General features: G+C 33.3%; 1 protein-coding gene across 1 annotated transcript; it reads right to left on the bottom strand.

Annotated features, from left to right (window-relative positions):
• Positions 1-7,851: 7,851 nt before the first annotated feature.
• On the bottom strand, positions 7,852-9,463 carry LOC120068178 (uncharacterized). Its single transcript, XM_039019884.2, has one exon. The coding sequence runs from the start codon at positions 9,316-9,318 to the stop codon at positions 8,047-8,049; it is 1,272 nt and encodes a 423-aa protein (XP_038875812.2). The 5' UTR covers positions 9,319-9,463; the 3' UTR covers positions 7,852-8,046.
• Between the last annotated feature and the right edge of the window lie 6,108 nt (positions 9,464-15,571).

Below are 15,571 nucleotides of genomic sequence, written 5' to 3'. Positions count from 1 at the left end.
CTTTCCAAGAATCAAGATTATGGACCTTTTAGTAGAATGAATAATGTGTTTGATACAAGTGGGGAAGGTTCCTATTTGTAGAGGTTTATTACAAGTGAGGGTAAAATAGGAATTAATCTAGAATATTACCTAATTACCCGATTAACTCCTATTCTTCTTACATCATTCCACCCTTTCAAAAAAAAAAAAAAAAAAAAAAAAAAAAAAAAAAACTCGTCCTCGAGTTTTTAAAAATTGAAATTATGAGGCAAAAAAAGAATAAAATAAACTTGTTCAACGAAGTATGGCCAAACCAACCTCCTATATTTTGAACAAAAATATAATGATCAAAATGATTAATTCGAGACAAAAAATCTAATATTCCCACCAAAAGATTAACTTCTCCATCAACCATAAGCTTAACGAAGATGTTTCCTTCAAGCTCATTCAAAACCATATTCAAAGGACCAATCACTAAAAAACCACCTTTCAAAGAGAATCGTTCAAGAATCACATCATCTTTATCATTCGCTTCAAGTTCTTCGACAGCTTGGTATTTCCAACGCAATCAATGTGTCGCTATTCTTGTTCGATTCTTACTCAGTGTTCGATACCTCTTTCCGTCTTCTTCATTGGATTTTTCTTCTTCACTAGAGATAATTTTTGAATTAATATCTTCCAATTCTTCTTTTGCTTCTTTTTCTTGTACTTCGTTCGTGATTTTTGTCTCAATCACCTTTGTTAATAACATGGGTCTCAACAAGATTTTTTTCCGATTTTATTTTCAAGATTTTCTATTTGAAAAGTTCACAACAATGATTTCTTTTTCTTTTTTTGTTTTTTTTCCGTATATGAAATGTTCTTGAACTCTTGCAAATGAATTGATAATTGATTAGTATGTTGAGTAACGTTTGATTTCTTTTATTGTTTTCTTTATTTCCTCCAATGCTATAGGATCAAAGTAGTCATTTTGTTGGATTCTTGGATATGTTTCAATCTCGTAGTGGGTATAGGATTGATCCATTGATTTTCTTGAATCAACCTTTTTTTTTATCGTGTTTCATAACCAAAAGAACAATTTTGAGTCTTGAACGTTCTACTTGGGATGTAAAAATTCATTCTCGATGATTTTTTAATTCATCTACTCCCTATCTCTACGTCGATTTCTTGAAAAATGGGTTTGATTGGATCATTGGGCCTTTTTCCGATATTGTCACCTTCTTATTTCATCCCAAATTGTATTAGAAATAACACCAAAATCACTAGAATCACTAGAATCAAAACTCCAATGTGGATGCCTGGGTGAAATTAATATATATTGGAATTCTTCTTCTAAATCACTTGAGTCGGAATCACAGCACTTTTTTTTGAAGTAAATTTGATTTTCTTGCCTATACCAACCGTTTAATTTTTTCTTGGACATCTTCATTAATCAACAATAGTTCATCTTGCAAAACCTTGAAAAATCTTTGATTTCTTAATTCTTCATTTTTGAAATTTCAAGGGTTCCCCCTAATTAGATGTGGATTGTTCGGCAACGAGCACAACTCATGAAGCTCCCTCTTGTGATCGGCGTCACCAAAAGTTTCATAGACTTCCGTCGACGGCAGCCAATGTTGGCCCAGACAGATGCTCTAGTACCAAATTGATGTAGCCTAAAAGCTAAAAGGAGAAAATTTTCCAAGAAACCAAGAGAGTCTTTACCATGAATCAAGATTGTGGACCAAGATTATGGATCTTTTATTAGAGTGATATAATGTGTTTGATACAAGAGGAGGAGGTTCCTATTTATAGAATTTTATTACAAGTGGGTATAAAAAGAGAATTAACCTGAAATATTACTTAATTATCTAATTAACCCTTTGACATACATAGACACAAAACTTTGTTATATTTGTAATTATTTTGGTTTATTTTCCTATATTTGAAAACAGTCCATTAATGCAGGTTAATAAATTAGAAATCGTTAAAAGAATTATAATTAATAAAGTTTCATTATTTTTATCACTTTTAAAATTAAATTTAAAATTTCACTTCATAATTATTTTTAATTAATTAATAGAATTAATGTCAATGAATGAAAATGAGTATTTAATGAAAAATTGTGGTTAAAAATGTAAAATTTTGAAATCCAATGACTAAATTGAAACAAAACTCAGATCTAAATGGTAAATTTGTAACATTTTGAAACTTAAGGACTAAATGTATTACATTTTAAACCTAGAGACTAAATAGAAATTAGAGTCAAAACCTAAAAAAAATTATTACCCTCATAAACAAAAGTAAAAATCGAGAAGAAAACAATGTATATTTGATAAATACAACAAAATATATTTGAATTTCTAAAAATAAACTGGGATATATTTTGTAAATGCATGAACAAACAATTTGTACTCTATATCCTTTTATGAATAGAACAATATATGCAATGTAAAAGTATATTTGTAAATATACCAAAAACTAAACCATGATATATGCTAGGCGTGATAGTCGGTTCGGTTTGTTTAATTGGGATTAACCCAAGAACCAAACCAAATCAATGGTTTTACAAAGAAGGGATCCGAACCAATGTCCAATAAAGAGCAAAACCAATTGATTGATTTTTATTTGGTTCAGTTTATTGTCGGTTTGGTTCTTGGTTTTTGTTGTTTTCTTTTTTCTTCCAAATGTTTAAATTTTTTTTTCTACTTTTGTTTTGAATGGATTCTTTTTGCTAATTTTAAATTAGATTGGGTCTATTTATTTATCTTATAAAGTGAAATTTGATATTTTTGTTTTTTTCTTAGTACTTTTTAATATATATATATATATATATATATATATATATGCGACACCATAATATAATTGATTTTTTTATTTGAACAACAAATATAAATGTATCATAATAATCAAAATACTAAAAGATATCTAATATTAGAGTTTATTTTTAAGGGTATATATACTCTCGATTTGGTTCGGTTTTGATTGATTTTTCAAATAAAAAACTAATCCAAACTAATACTTCTTAGTTTTATCCAAATACAAATCAGTATGTCCAATTAAAAAATCAAATCAAACCAAACCATTGGATCGATTTGGATTGGTTTGGTTTTTCAATTTTTTGTTGCACCCCTCGTATATGCGATGTATAACATTTTTCAATATATTATCAATATATTTGATATATACTTGAGATCTCAATAGAGGTATGGTCGATTTTTAGCTAGGAAATATAAATGGATGAAAATAAACATAACCTCCTAAAATGAAGGCATCATTAATTTTAAATTTTCCACATCACACGAATATCAACAAAAATTAATAAATAACAAAAACAAAGTCAAAATTTGAAAATAGATGTTAATAAAGAAAAAATTAAATATTTTGATAAATTAAATTGCTTCAAAATTAAATTTAAAAACTCTCAATAAAATAATTTAAAATCTAGGGCATTCATGACATATATGGTGTGGAAATAGTTTATCGTGTAACAAATCTCTATCTATATTAACTAAAATTAAACTATCTAATAAACCGTCAAAATCAAATTGATTATAGCGAAAGAAAGATAATTTTCTTTAATTACTCTTTTGTGCAGATAAGAGGCGATTTCATGGAATAAATGGACAAAAAAAAAAGGGGACAAAGGAACGCAGAAATTGCATAAAAGATCTCGAATTGGCATTAGTTCAAAAAAGTTTTACAAAAGAAGTAGACTAATACATGAAACACACTTGAAAAGTGTATTATTTATTTTTAATTTAAAATTATTTTAACTTAATATTATTAAATTTGATATTGTTTGCTAGTAATTTTTAGAAACTACGTATTTGAGCCGAATTAGAAAAGATTTGAAGATTTAAATGCATGAAAAAAGGTCCTAATGAGTGAAAAAGGACATGCACGAGACGTCTTGAGGCCAGAAGCCAAGATTAAGAAAAGAAAAATTATAGCACTGCAACGTCATGGTGTTTTCCAACCGTGATATTAGGAATGTTCAAAAAACCCGATAACCTGAAAAAATTGATCAACTCAACCCAACCCAACCCGTGCGATTTGGGTTGGGTTATCAACTCATTTGGATAGGGTTAAAATAAATGAAAATTTTATGAGTTTGGTTGGTTCATGGATTCCCCTAATATAACTCGAACTAACCCGAATTTATTATCGACTTTAAAACATATTTCTTCTATTACTTATAACACAATTATTTATACATATATCGATTTTAATTTTATTTAATTCTAATATTTTTTTAATAATGTATTCTTCAACAACTCTTAAAAGTAGTTTCAAATTGAGTTGTTAATCTTAATTCAATATAGGAAAATAATTAAATTAAATTTTTACATAATTACATTTTGCTTCTTTTTAGTATAAAATTTTAAATAAATGACCAGATTAATCCGACCTAACCCAACCCAAATATTTCATGGTTGGGTTGGGTTCATTTTTTTATAAGATTTATTTGAGTTGAAAAAATATACAACCCGAACAATTGGGTTGGATCCAAAAAAACCTTTCAACCCAACCGAACCCAATCCATAAATACCCCTACATGGTTTGCATTTGTTTCAATGGTGTCGTGATGTTGTTTATAGCGTCAAGGTGTTGTGGCAAATTTTGAAAGTTTTTACCCATTTAGTCTAGGGTTTCCAACTGGTCCTGGTACCAAGTTTTAGTGATTTTTATGCGAAAAGAGAGTTCTGAGCAGATTTAGAGGGTCTTTGTTGCCAGAGTCGACTAGAGAGTAGTGGATGGCCGATTTCACCTCGAAGCCAGAACTAGAATGCCAGATAACATCTTTCTTTCCCTTTCGTGTCTCTGTTTCTTCTCTGTATTTTTGCATTCTAATAATGTATTGCTTTCTTAGATTCAAATTCGTCTTAATCATTTTTACTCTAATGAACAAACATCCACAAATGAATTTGAAGGTTTCAATTTTTTTAGTTATTAATCTCCATAATATTTTATAAAATGTTCACCTTACAAAAATATCGAAATATTGATATTTCAATTGTTGTGAAATCGATAAATAAAGAAGGCAGAAAACGTAAAATAATAAATAATCAAAATATAGATTTATGTAATTCATTAACAGTGTGTTAGTTACCTTCACATGCAGACAAAAAACATTTTTATTAGAAAGAATGTTACAAAATGCAGAATAGTAGCACCTCTAGTATTAGAGAATTTATATAGTACAATTTTCTAAATCCTTGAGTCATAATCATAAATAAATTATAAATAATTAAATATGGAAAATACGAATTCAACTTAGGTTTCAGTACTTGGTCGTTTGAAGAAAAGGCCAAAGCGAGACCTCTGTATTTGATCGTACGAAACGCTAGACAACAGATTTAAGACATCCTAACATTAACGAAACATCAATATCAATAACAATATAGTTTATTCCTTGATCCAGAGAGGTGAGAGACACTTTCTCCTTGTAAACCCCAGGCCAAAATCGAACATTTTTCTAATCAAGTACTTAATCCGTTGTCCTTTCCTAGCCATATGATCCATGTGATGCATTTTTTGGGGACTTTTTTTTTCATGTCTTTTCTATTCTTTCAATCTTGTCCTGTCTTTTCTATTCTTTCAATCTTGTCCCAACCCAAGCCATTTCTACGGCTTAAACTTCTCCCTACAATCCATCATCTCTTATCTTCCAACACAAGACACTTCCATAAAATTGAATAAATTAGCACAAAAGAAAACTACACAATCACTTGAAATAAAGAAATTTTTATTTCAGAACAGAGACGGATTTATTATAGACCCAATGGGGCTCAAACCCCCCTCAACTTTATGCGCTCTCTATATATATAGCATAATATCAAAATCACTAACTTGCTTAATGATAAACTTGCCTTCTAACCCTCTTTAGACCTAGGTTGAAGCTCAAATCCATACTATTTAAGAAAGTACAACCATGACACTTTAGAAAGGAGCCTTTTCCACACTCTTGATACTTTTTTTTTTCTTTCTTTTTTGCTTGACAAAGAACACAACTCCTATTTGAAGCTTTGTAATCTTTGGAACTCAAGCAAAAGAATTTTTTTAGATTTTTCTAAGATGTAAACTATTCTAGATATTTTTATATGAGATTTATCCTTATTTAAAATAGAGTTCCTTAGTCCCTAAAGAAAGACTAAAGTTCTATTTGGAATTGTCGTAACATATAAAATAATTGCCTGCAAATATGGTTTTAGAAAAATGACTGTCAGTTTGATAAATTTCAATTTTAGACATAAAAAAGCATGTAAACACTGAACGTTCAAACAAGATTTGTTGTGGCATAGTTATGGTGATCAAATTTAAATTTTCATTGTTTAAATTACAAAATACATTTTACCTCAAAAAAATAAAGAAAAAAATGTAAAAACTACAGCGTGTTATCTTTAAATTATAAAATGACAATTGAGATGATGACCGAGCAGAAAAAAGTTAAAAAAAACTTGAATTGTTGTTGATCATTGAATTTGTTTCCAATTCTGTGTTTATAGATTGATCGGGAAAAAATTGTTTATAGTTCAAAAAGTTATTAGGGAATCTAAAATGAAAAGTGGGTTGAAAATCAAAAGATTTAAAAGGTGATTTTTGTATAAATTTTAAAAAAAAAAAAATCTAAACCACAAAAATTAAAGGGAATTTTCAAAAATAAAGAAATAAAGAAAACTATCGGTACAAAATAGCAAAATTTGTTCATTTTAAACTTCTATTAGTTTCTATCAAATTTCTATCCGCCTCCATCAGTGATAGACTTCATATCAATCTCTATCAATGTTTTTTTTGTCATTTCTATAAATAGTTTGACATCTTTTCTATTCGTAAAAATTTTCCAAAATTAAAACTTTTTCCAAATGGCTTTTAAACGCTTGCAATGTCGAACAATCCTTAAGATATTTATTTTTATTTAATTCATACACAAATCCTTAATATCATTTCTAATTAGTTTTTGGTAAATATCCCAAATCCTTAATATAATTTCTATTTTTTTTTTGGTGGGACCAAAAAACCTAATCCAAATTAGCGTAGATGTTCACAAAAACTCCGTATATTAAAAAAAAAAAAAAAAAAAAAAAAAAAAAAAAAAAAAAAAAAAAAAAAAAAAAAAAAAAAAAACTAAGAGTGAAAAGTAATTTAGCAAGTACAAACCTAAAACCTCCCATTTGGTTTTTTTTTTAAATAAAAATATTTTCCCTTATTTTCGTACCACAATTTGCATTTTTCTTAAGAACAAAGTTAAATTCCTAATCAAATTTCAAAAACAAAAACAAGTTTTTAAAAACTATTTTCATTTTTTTTAGTTTTTAAAATATAGTTTAGATTTTTAAAACATTAGTAAAAATTGGATTTTTAAAACATTAGTAAAAAGTAGATAATAAAGGAAAGGTGGTATGACTGTTATTTTATTTTCAAAAACAAAAAAACAAAAAACAAACAACCAAAAAACTAAAACCTCATTTGGTAACTGTCTTATTTTTTGTTTTTGTTTCTTAAAATTAAATCTATGGACACTATTCTCTTCTTTTGTTATCTACTTGTCATCAATAGTTTAAAAAATCAAGGCAAATTTTAATAACCGAAAAAAGTAGCTTTCTAAAAGTTGTTTTTGTTTTTAGAATTTAGTTAAGATTTCAATGATTGTACTAAGATGCAAATCATGGTAAGAAATGTGGATGAAATATACTTAATTTTCAAAATTAAAAACAAAAAGTCAAATAGTTATCAAACCGGAGCTAAATGGTTACAAAAATGGCAAATTTCCATCTCAATTGATTAATTACTAATACATAGGCATATAATCCTTCAAAAGAAGAACATAAACAAGTCAATTATAGCAAAGGATTATATGAAAGAAAACGAAATATGGCTAATGAACTTCACTTAGACAAATCAACATTGAAGTTTGATTTAAATGATGCCACATGACTTAACCAGTTGAATCAAGTTTAGGTGTGTGACACACCTAAGTTTTATTTATAACCACAAGAAATGCAAACAAATGATACTGCACAAAAACCCATTTATGAACACAAATCAAATTCAAAGAGAAAAACAGAGAAGATTCACTTACTTTATCTACTTCACAAGCCCCAAGTTGAGGATTCCCCATGATGTGGTGGGCCATGTCTTCTCTTTAGCCTTCATCAACAGCACTCTCACCCAAGCAATCCAGCCCTCCCATGGCATCCTCTTGTCCCAAGCACTGCCCCATATCAGCAACAGCCTCAGCCCTTCCTCAGCCTCCTTTTCAGCCTCCTCAAACCGCCCTTCACCCAAATACAGCTGCCCCAATGCCACATGTGGCTCCCCAATAAACGGATTCTTCTCCACACATCTCAATAACAACTCCTCAGTTCTTTCGGACTTTTCACAAACACCTTCCCAGTACAAATCTCTGGCCGTAATTTGATCATTTGCGTCGAGAATTCTTGTGCAGTTTGAGAAAATTTGGGGAATTACTAGATCTAAATCCTCGTCTCTATCAGTTTTTATCCCTAATTCGTTTGTTCTTTTTCTATGTGCGATTAAAATGGATTCCTCTCTTGCAATCAGGGAGTACATTGCTCCCATTCTTGATGCGGAGTTCATCCATAGTCCAGGTTTTCCATTTCCAGGCCAGAGAGATGTGTAATTGTTACCTGTGAATTCCAGACGTCCGTTGGAGTTTTCAAACAATGCATCTTGAAATCCGAAGAGTTGATCGCTGAAATCGGCTATTGTCATCATGAGGAAGATAGCAACTACTCGCCTCGAAACCTTCACGTCTTCTCCGGTTTTGATGTGCTTTACGGTTACGCCATCGGCAGGAAGAATTGACTGTAGTTTCTTCCTCCAGGTTTCATCGTTGTTGAAATGTCCGTTTTCTAGGGCGTTCCTCAATGATATTTCGGAAAATTTGAGGTGATCGATGAGTTCTGAATCGGAGTAGTGGAAAAGAAGATCGTCATGAATTAGTGACTGCCGAGGGACGATACAGAACAAATGAATCAATCTCTCCGCCGCCTCACCGACATGGGTGCGGACAACATCACGGCCGGTAGAAGGATCGAAAATGGCGAGGTTGACATAGGAATTGGAATAAGCGGAGTGGAATAGGCCGCACAAACATACCGGTTCTTGCGCTTTCCAGATTTTGAGAATACGGTAGATATCAACGAGATGATCAAGGAAGGTGCCGTGCTTGTGCCAGCACTCCCCGGCGCCGACGGAGCGGAGGACGGAGATAAGAGATGGAAGGTTCGCGTTTACCTTTTCAAGATCGCCGCGGAGGAAGGGACGAACAGAGGCTAACAGAGCTTCGAGGCGGTGACTCTCCGGCGATGATGTATGGGAGGAAGACGACGGCATGGTGGCGTAGACAGTGAAAGAGAAGTCTGCACCGGAGATGAATCGGAGACGACCGTCGGAAGAAGTAGAAAGAGACGTAGTGACTTTGGATATGTACCGAACGTGGTTCTGATGATTCTTTATTTTTCTTTCTGAGGGCAATTTCATTTTGAGAACGCTCCCTATGCCACGTGGCTCATTTTTATGGTGTCACGTGGCAACCTTTCTTTCTTTTTGTTTTTTTCTCCTTTCTTTCGTTCTGTCTATTTTTTTTTCTTTTTCTTCTTTTTATTTTCTTTACAGTTGTTTCCTTTTTTTCTTTCTCATTTCTTTTTTCCCCTTTCTTATTAACTCTTTGACAATATTAATGTTGCTTATAAATATATAAATTTATATATTTTTATTCTATTTTCTTAGTTTTTACAAACTCTTTCGACATTATCAATTTTTTTAAAACTTATATATTTTTTATTTTCTTTTCTCATCTACACAATATCATTTATTTTCAATTAATCAAATAAAAAATCGAGATTTTAAATTAATAAAAGTACGAAATATGTTTCATGACCTAAAATAATGTTTTTTTTGCTTCTCTTGTTGAAGGACCAACTAAAAGTTTTGAAAAATAATGAATAAAACCAATGACAAAATTATTCTTCAACATCTATCAAATCTTCATTCCAAAAACTCTAAGAAAATTCATTGAATGAATTTAAAATTTTCTATATGGTTGGATAACTTAGATTAACAATTCGACATAAGTCTCATGCATTCTTCCAATTTTAGAGAGATCTCGCATGCTTAGTATGTCAGTATTCTCAACTAATCAATTGAAAAGTAAGAGTTTAAAATATAAATAAAAAATAAAATTGATATTGCCAAATTTTTGTATATAAAAAAATTAAGAAATTTTATTTTAGGTAATAAATATATATTTAACTCATTTAATTCATTATTTGAAAATAAATTAACTATAAAATAAAAATATGTATATAAAATTGAATATGTAACCACCATTTATTTTAGGTTATGAAACTTATTTCTCACATTATTATTTTAAACTCTCAATTTCAATTGATTGATTGAAAATATGGTAGGTAGATAAGAAAATAGAATAAAAATATATGGGGGTGGGGGAATCAAGCTTTTAATTAGCATAATTTTTGTAGGAAAGGGTATAGCTTCTATTTTTCTATATCATTAATGAGGCAGAAACTTGCCAATTTATATACGGAGGATCCCTAAATTAGGGTTGTCCAAGAATAGTGAATAATAACTAATCTAATTAAAAAAATCAACAAATACTTGAAATAGCCAATTAAAAAAGAATGTGGGAATATAATTTGTTATGAAAATCATAACAACTAAAGAATATTTGTGCTTCCTCATCCATGACAAGGACTGGTGACTTGGCATGACTGTGTTGACGTGGCATCAGTTGATCTCTTGACTTGGTCCACTCTGTCATTGTCTTTAACATCCTCCCTCAAACTCGAGGGAAGTTCAATAACTTTGAGTTTGGATCGTAAACAAAAGAATTGCGAATGGGACAAAGGCTTTGTTAAGCAATCGGCTAACTAATCAATTGTTGGAACATATCGAACTTCAAGATTACCTTTGAGTACTTGATCTCGCACAAAGTGTACATCTAGCTCTATATGTTTTGTTCGGGCATGAAAGAATGGATTCGCTGCAAGGGCTCCTGCACTTATATTGTCACACCATAAAATCGGCCTGTTAGGAGACTTCATTTTTAGTTCATCAAGAAGTTGTTGCAACCATATGACTTCTGAAGATGCATGCGTAAGAGCTCTATATTCTGACTCAGTGCTGGATCGAGCTACCGCCATTTGTTTCTTTGATGACCAAGAGATAAGATTTTTCCAATAAATAGACAATAAGCAGCTATGGACTTTCTGTCATCGATATTTGATGCCCAATCAACATCGGAAAAAACAGAGACATCAAGATCATTTCCAGGTTGAAAATTATTCCAAAATGTTTAGTGCCACTGATGTAACAGAGTACTCTCTTTGTGGCCTGCCAACGAGCATCTGTGGGAGCTTTGAGGAATTGGCTGAGTTGATTGACTTTATATGCTATGTCAGGTCGTGTGTGTTAAGTATTGAAGAGCTTCTATATTACTATGATAAGTAAATGGATCTTGGAGTAAGATACCCTCATTAGCAGACAGTCTTTTGCCCAAAGTACATGGCGTAGCAGTAGGTTTGAGATGTGTGAGGTCTAACATATGCAACAAATCATCTACATATTTTGCTTGATTAAGTAAGAAGCCAGATTCAAGATAGTGTACCTAAATCCCAAGAAAATAGTTTAGAGCCCCAAGATCTTTGAGTGCAAATGTTGAATCTAGAGCACGAATCAGACGTGAGATCATAGTAGTATTGTTCCCAGTTACGATAACATCATCAACATAGACTAAAAGTAGCACAACTGATGGTCTAGAGTGGTAAATGAACAAGGAGGAATCAAAGAGCGATTTGCGAACAAAGTGTTTGTTTCCACTAATGCTTTCTTCTTGGAAGAAGTTCACATGAGGGATCATAAGCAACGAAGTAAGATCGTTTTATGTGAGATCTCAAGTGAGACTAAGACTGCTGAGGGTTTAATAAGAGTTGTTGAATAGACCGACAGATCAACAAGAGTTGTTGAGGTCGGGGCATCTAGTCAACCAGCTCAAGAGTTGAGACTGTCTCGACGTAGTAGGAGAGTTATGAACCCACCGGATTGCTACATGGGTTTGACTGAAGCCCAAAACGTCATTACGAATGATTAGGTCGAGGATCCGTAGTCTTTTAAGAAAACAATGGAGGATGTTGATCATTGGACGGCGGTCAAGACAATCCTCAAGTACCTTCGGAGAACGAGGATCTACATACTTATGTATGGAGCTAAGGATATGATCCTTATGGAATACAACGTTGCTGATCCCTTTACAAAGGCCCTCACGGCTAACGTGTTTGAGGGTCACCTGGATAGTCTGGGTCTACGGGACGTGCGGCATCTTGTCTAGGGCAAGTGAGAGATGATACTGGGGTATGCCCTAGTTTATTGTATATTGTACATTTTTATAATGTATTGTACATTAGTCTCCCGAGTCATTAAGAAAAGTGAGAGATTGTTGGGATTAGTGTCCTAATTCTCCCAGAGTCTCGTTGTTTTGTAAAGATACACATTGTTCAATGAATAAAATAAATGTTATTTCATTCTTGCATTTACTCATATCCAATAAACAAAGCTCCTTGGTTATCTTATGTGAACTTAAGCATGTATATATGATATACAAGTGGATCATGCCTTAAGTGATAACCTAAATCGATCTGTAGTATAAGGATTAAGGTGGGATACCTGATCCTAGTGACACTACGGATACGGCTCGCTTTGTAAAGGTTTGCAAATGTTGTAAACTACTACATATGGTAGATCCTGACCATTCGTGTGGAGACGTGGAGCGAAGGTGTCCTATACAAAGAGTTTGTATAAGACCTGGACCACGAGATGACTAGACTATGAATATAACGTCGTTAATACTAGAGACTTGCATCTCACCTAAACGACCATAGGTGACATGCCCTCAATCCTAAGTGTTTTGTGAACTCCTGCCTTTGAGGGCGGTCCTTTGATTAGTATGGGTGAGAGTGGCCAGATTGCTAACTCAACATGCCTAACTTTTTTGGGACTTATTTGATCTAGGAGCTGGGAACTCAATCCACAACATAGAATTCACTTCTTTCTCGAAGCAGGGATAAGTAGAGAGATTGCTCCCTTAAGGGCTGATTCTAGGGCTTGAATATAGTGGCCACAACTTCTCTTTGGAAGAGAAGACTCAGTCATAGTAGGACTATGACTTATGTTCATTAGAGGGATCAGTGGTACTTAAGGAGACAGATGTAACTCCAAGGGCATAACGGTTATTGGCCCAACTGTACTTAAAGCGATCTGTGAAGGGTTGTTGCACTGCTGATTGGTGAAGATGGACACATAATATATCTGTAGTGAGGAGAGTTCAGCTGTCAGTCTTTAGTGGAGTGTCTGGCAGTTAACGGATGGTGGATCCCGTGACTAAAGAGTTTAGTTAGTTATTCATGTACCGTTGGAGCTTTGAATCTACAGATCCATGAGGTCCCCTTGGTAGCTTGGATTCTGTTGAGGGTCAGTTCTTGGTGTTGATTTGAAATGTTCAAATTGACAAGAGGTATTTTGATTATATATGATGTAATCGATATGATGTATAAGATTCATCTAGTGGAGGATTGATGTGAATGAGGTTTACATTAAGTACCATGGAATAGAAAAAGAACTATAGTTTATATGTTTCATGGGATGAAATATTAAAACTATAAGTTATAAATATAGTATGATAAGTTGGTTATCATTTATATTTATAATAATATTAATTATTGGATAATTAATTTTTTCTTTTAAATAACCAAAGTAGTGGGTGGTTATTGGATCATGGTAACCGTGAGTTTAAAAGGAAAATGGTTTCCTATTTTGAAAAAAAAAAGTTATACAAAAGTTTGAAAAAGAATTTTGAGTTTTCTCTCGGTGAAAAGAAATTCACGAAGTCGTCAAGCAAATACATATTTACTAAATGATGGCTAGGCGAGCTAAAAGATCATGCAAGTGCTAGCTAAACGATCGAGCAGTGTTTACTAAACGATGATAGCTTTGTTAGACGATCGCTGGCCCAAGGTAAATGATTGTGTAGAGTCTGTACGCGACAGACCGAGCTAAATGATAGAGCTAAACGATCGCATAGCTTTTGCTATACAATCACATAGCTTTATTTAAATGATTGGGCATTGACCTATACAATAGGTCTCAACCATCTCCCACTTGCCCAGTCGTGTACTCGTTCGTTGTTTCCTCCGTTCATCTGCCTCATACCAAGTCCGAACAGAGCCGACCCTCTAGATTCTCACATCGAGAATACCAAGGTCGCCTTGTTGGTGGTGTCAGACTCAATTCGACACCGTTGAGGTTTTCTGGAGGCCGTCCGTGCTGCTGTGGAGGTCGTTCGTGTCGCTGAGGACGAACGCGGTGTTCGTTCGTGTTGCGGAGGAGTTCGTGACCGAGGAGATCGTTGAGGACGAGCGCGAAGTGTACGTGCGGTGTTGCGGTCGTGTAGATTGAGTGTTCGTATAAAGTTTGATCTCTATTCTTTTGTATTGTACATGGTATAATTTCTCTGTATAATTGCATAACCGTTTGTTTTGAAGTCGATTGTAAATATATGTTGATTCATGATTGTAATTTGGAATAGTCTTGCTTCCGCTGCTCATGGAAATCTTGTTTCCAATTTCCTTCAATCTGGTCGTGTGGTATCAACATATCCTGGTGGTTGGTTCATGTACACATCTTCATTCAGGTTGCCATTCAAAAATGCGTTGTTAAAATCCAACTGTCAAAGAGACCACCCTTTGGTTACAGCTATACTGAGGATTACCCGAATAGTTGATGGCTTGACAACAGGACTGAAAGTTTCAAAAAAATCAACCCCAGGATGTTGAAGAAACCCTTTGGCAACTAATCTTGCCTTGTATCGTTGGATCGATCCATCTGCATTCCTCTTTAGCCTAAAAATCCACTTGTTGCCCAGCACATTGTACTGTGGGGGGGGAACCAGGTGCCTGGTTCGATTGGCCATTAAGGCTGAATATTCAGCGTTCATGGCCTCCTTCCTCTGTGGAGTAGTAAAAGCATCCTTATCCCTAGTGGGTTCAGTTAACGACCAATCTCTCTTGGTCTCGATAATCCAAAATTTTGGCTTAAAAATTTCGGCCTTTCCTATGGTAATCATGGGGTGAGATGGTAACACTGCTTGATTGGTGTCTGTCGAGGGATGTAAGTCATAGTGTAATGGAGACGCAGGTTGTGAGGTCGAAGATGACTCTTGTGACTGATCCGAAGATAGAGTAGATGACACGTGTGTTGGAGTAGTGATAGGCGAGTTTAAGATTGAGCTTGGGCTGTGGTCAGATGAAGGAGGAGATAATGGATCGTGTGAATGAGGAGATAACGAATTAGGAAATGTTGAAGGTTCATTAGAGAGTTGATTTTGTATAGTGGATAGATTGGGCTGGGCCAAAGGACTGAGTAGGTTGTTAATTAACGGTTTAAGATTTAATGTAATATATGGTGGATTATTTAGAGCTGGGCTTGAATGGACTGTGGGCTCATTAGTGGAATTTAGGGTACCAGAGGAGAAAGGAAACTCATTTTCATTAAACACCACATGCTGTGATATGAA

The sequence above is a fragment of the Benincasa hispida genome, chromosome 12, assembly GCF_027475165.1.
Source record: "Benincasa hispida cultivar pf3 chromosome 12, pf3_genome.v1.1, whole genome shotgun sequence".
NCBI lineage: Eukaryota > Viridiplantae > Streptophyta > Magnoliopsida > Cucurbitales > Cucurbitaceae > Benincasa > Benincasa hispida.
Note: the sequence above shows the minus strand (reverse complement) of the source record. Positions and strands in the feature narration are given on the sequence as shown.

Coding starts and splice junctions, on each gene's coding strand:
- LOC120068178 (XM_039019884.2), bottom strand. CDS start 9,318: ATGCCGTCGTCTTCCTCCCATACATCATCGCCGGAGAGTCACCGCCTC.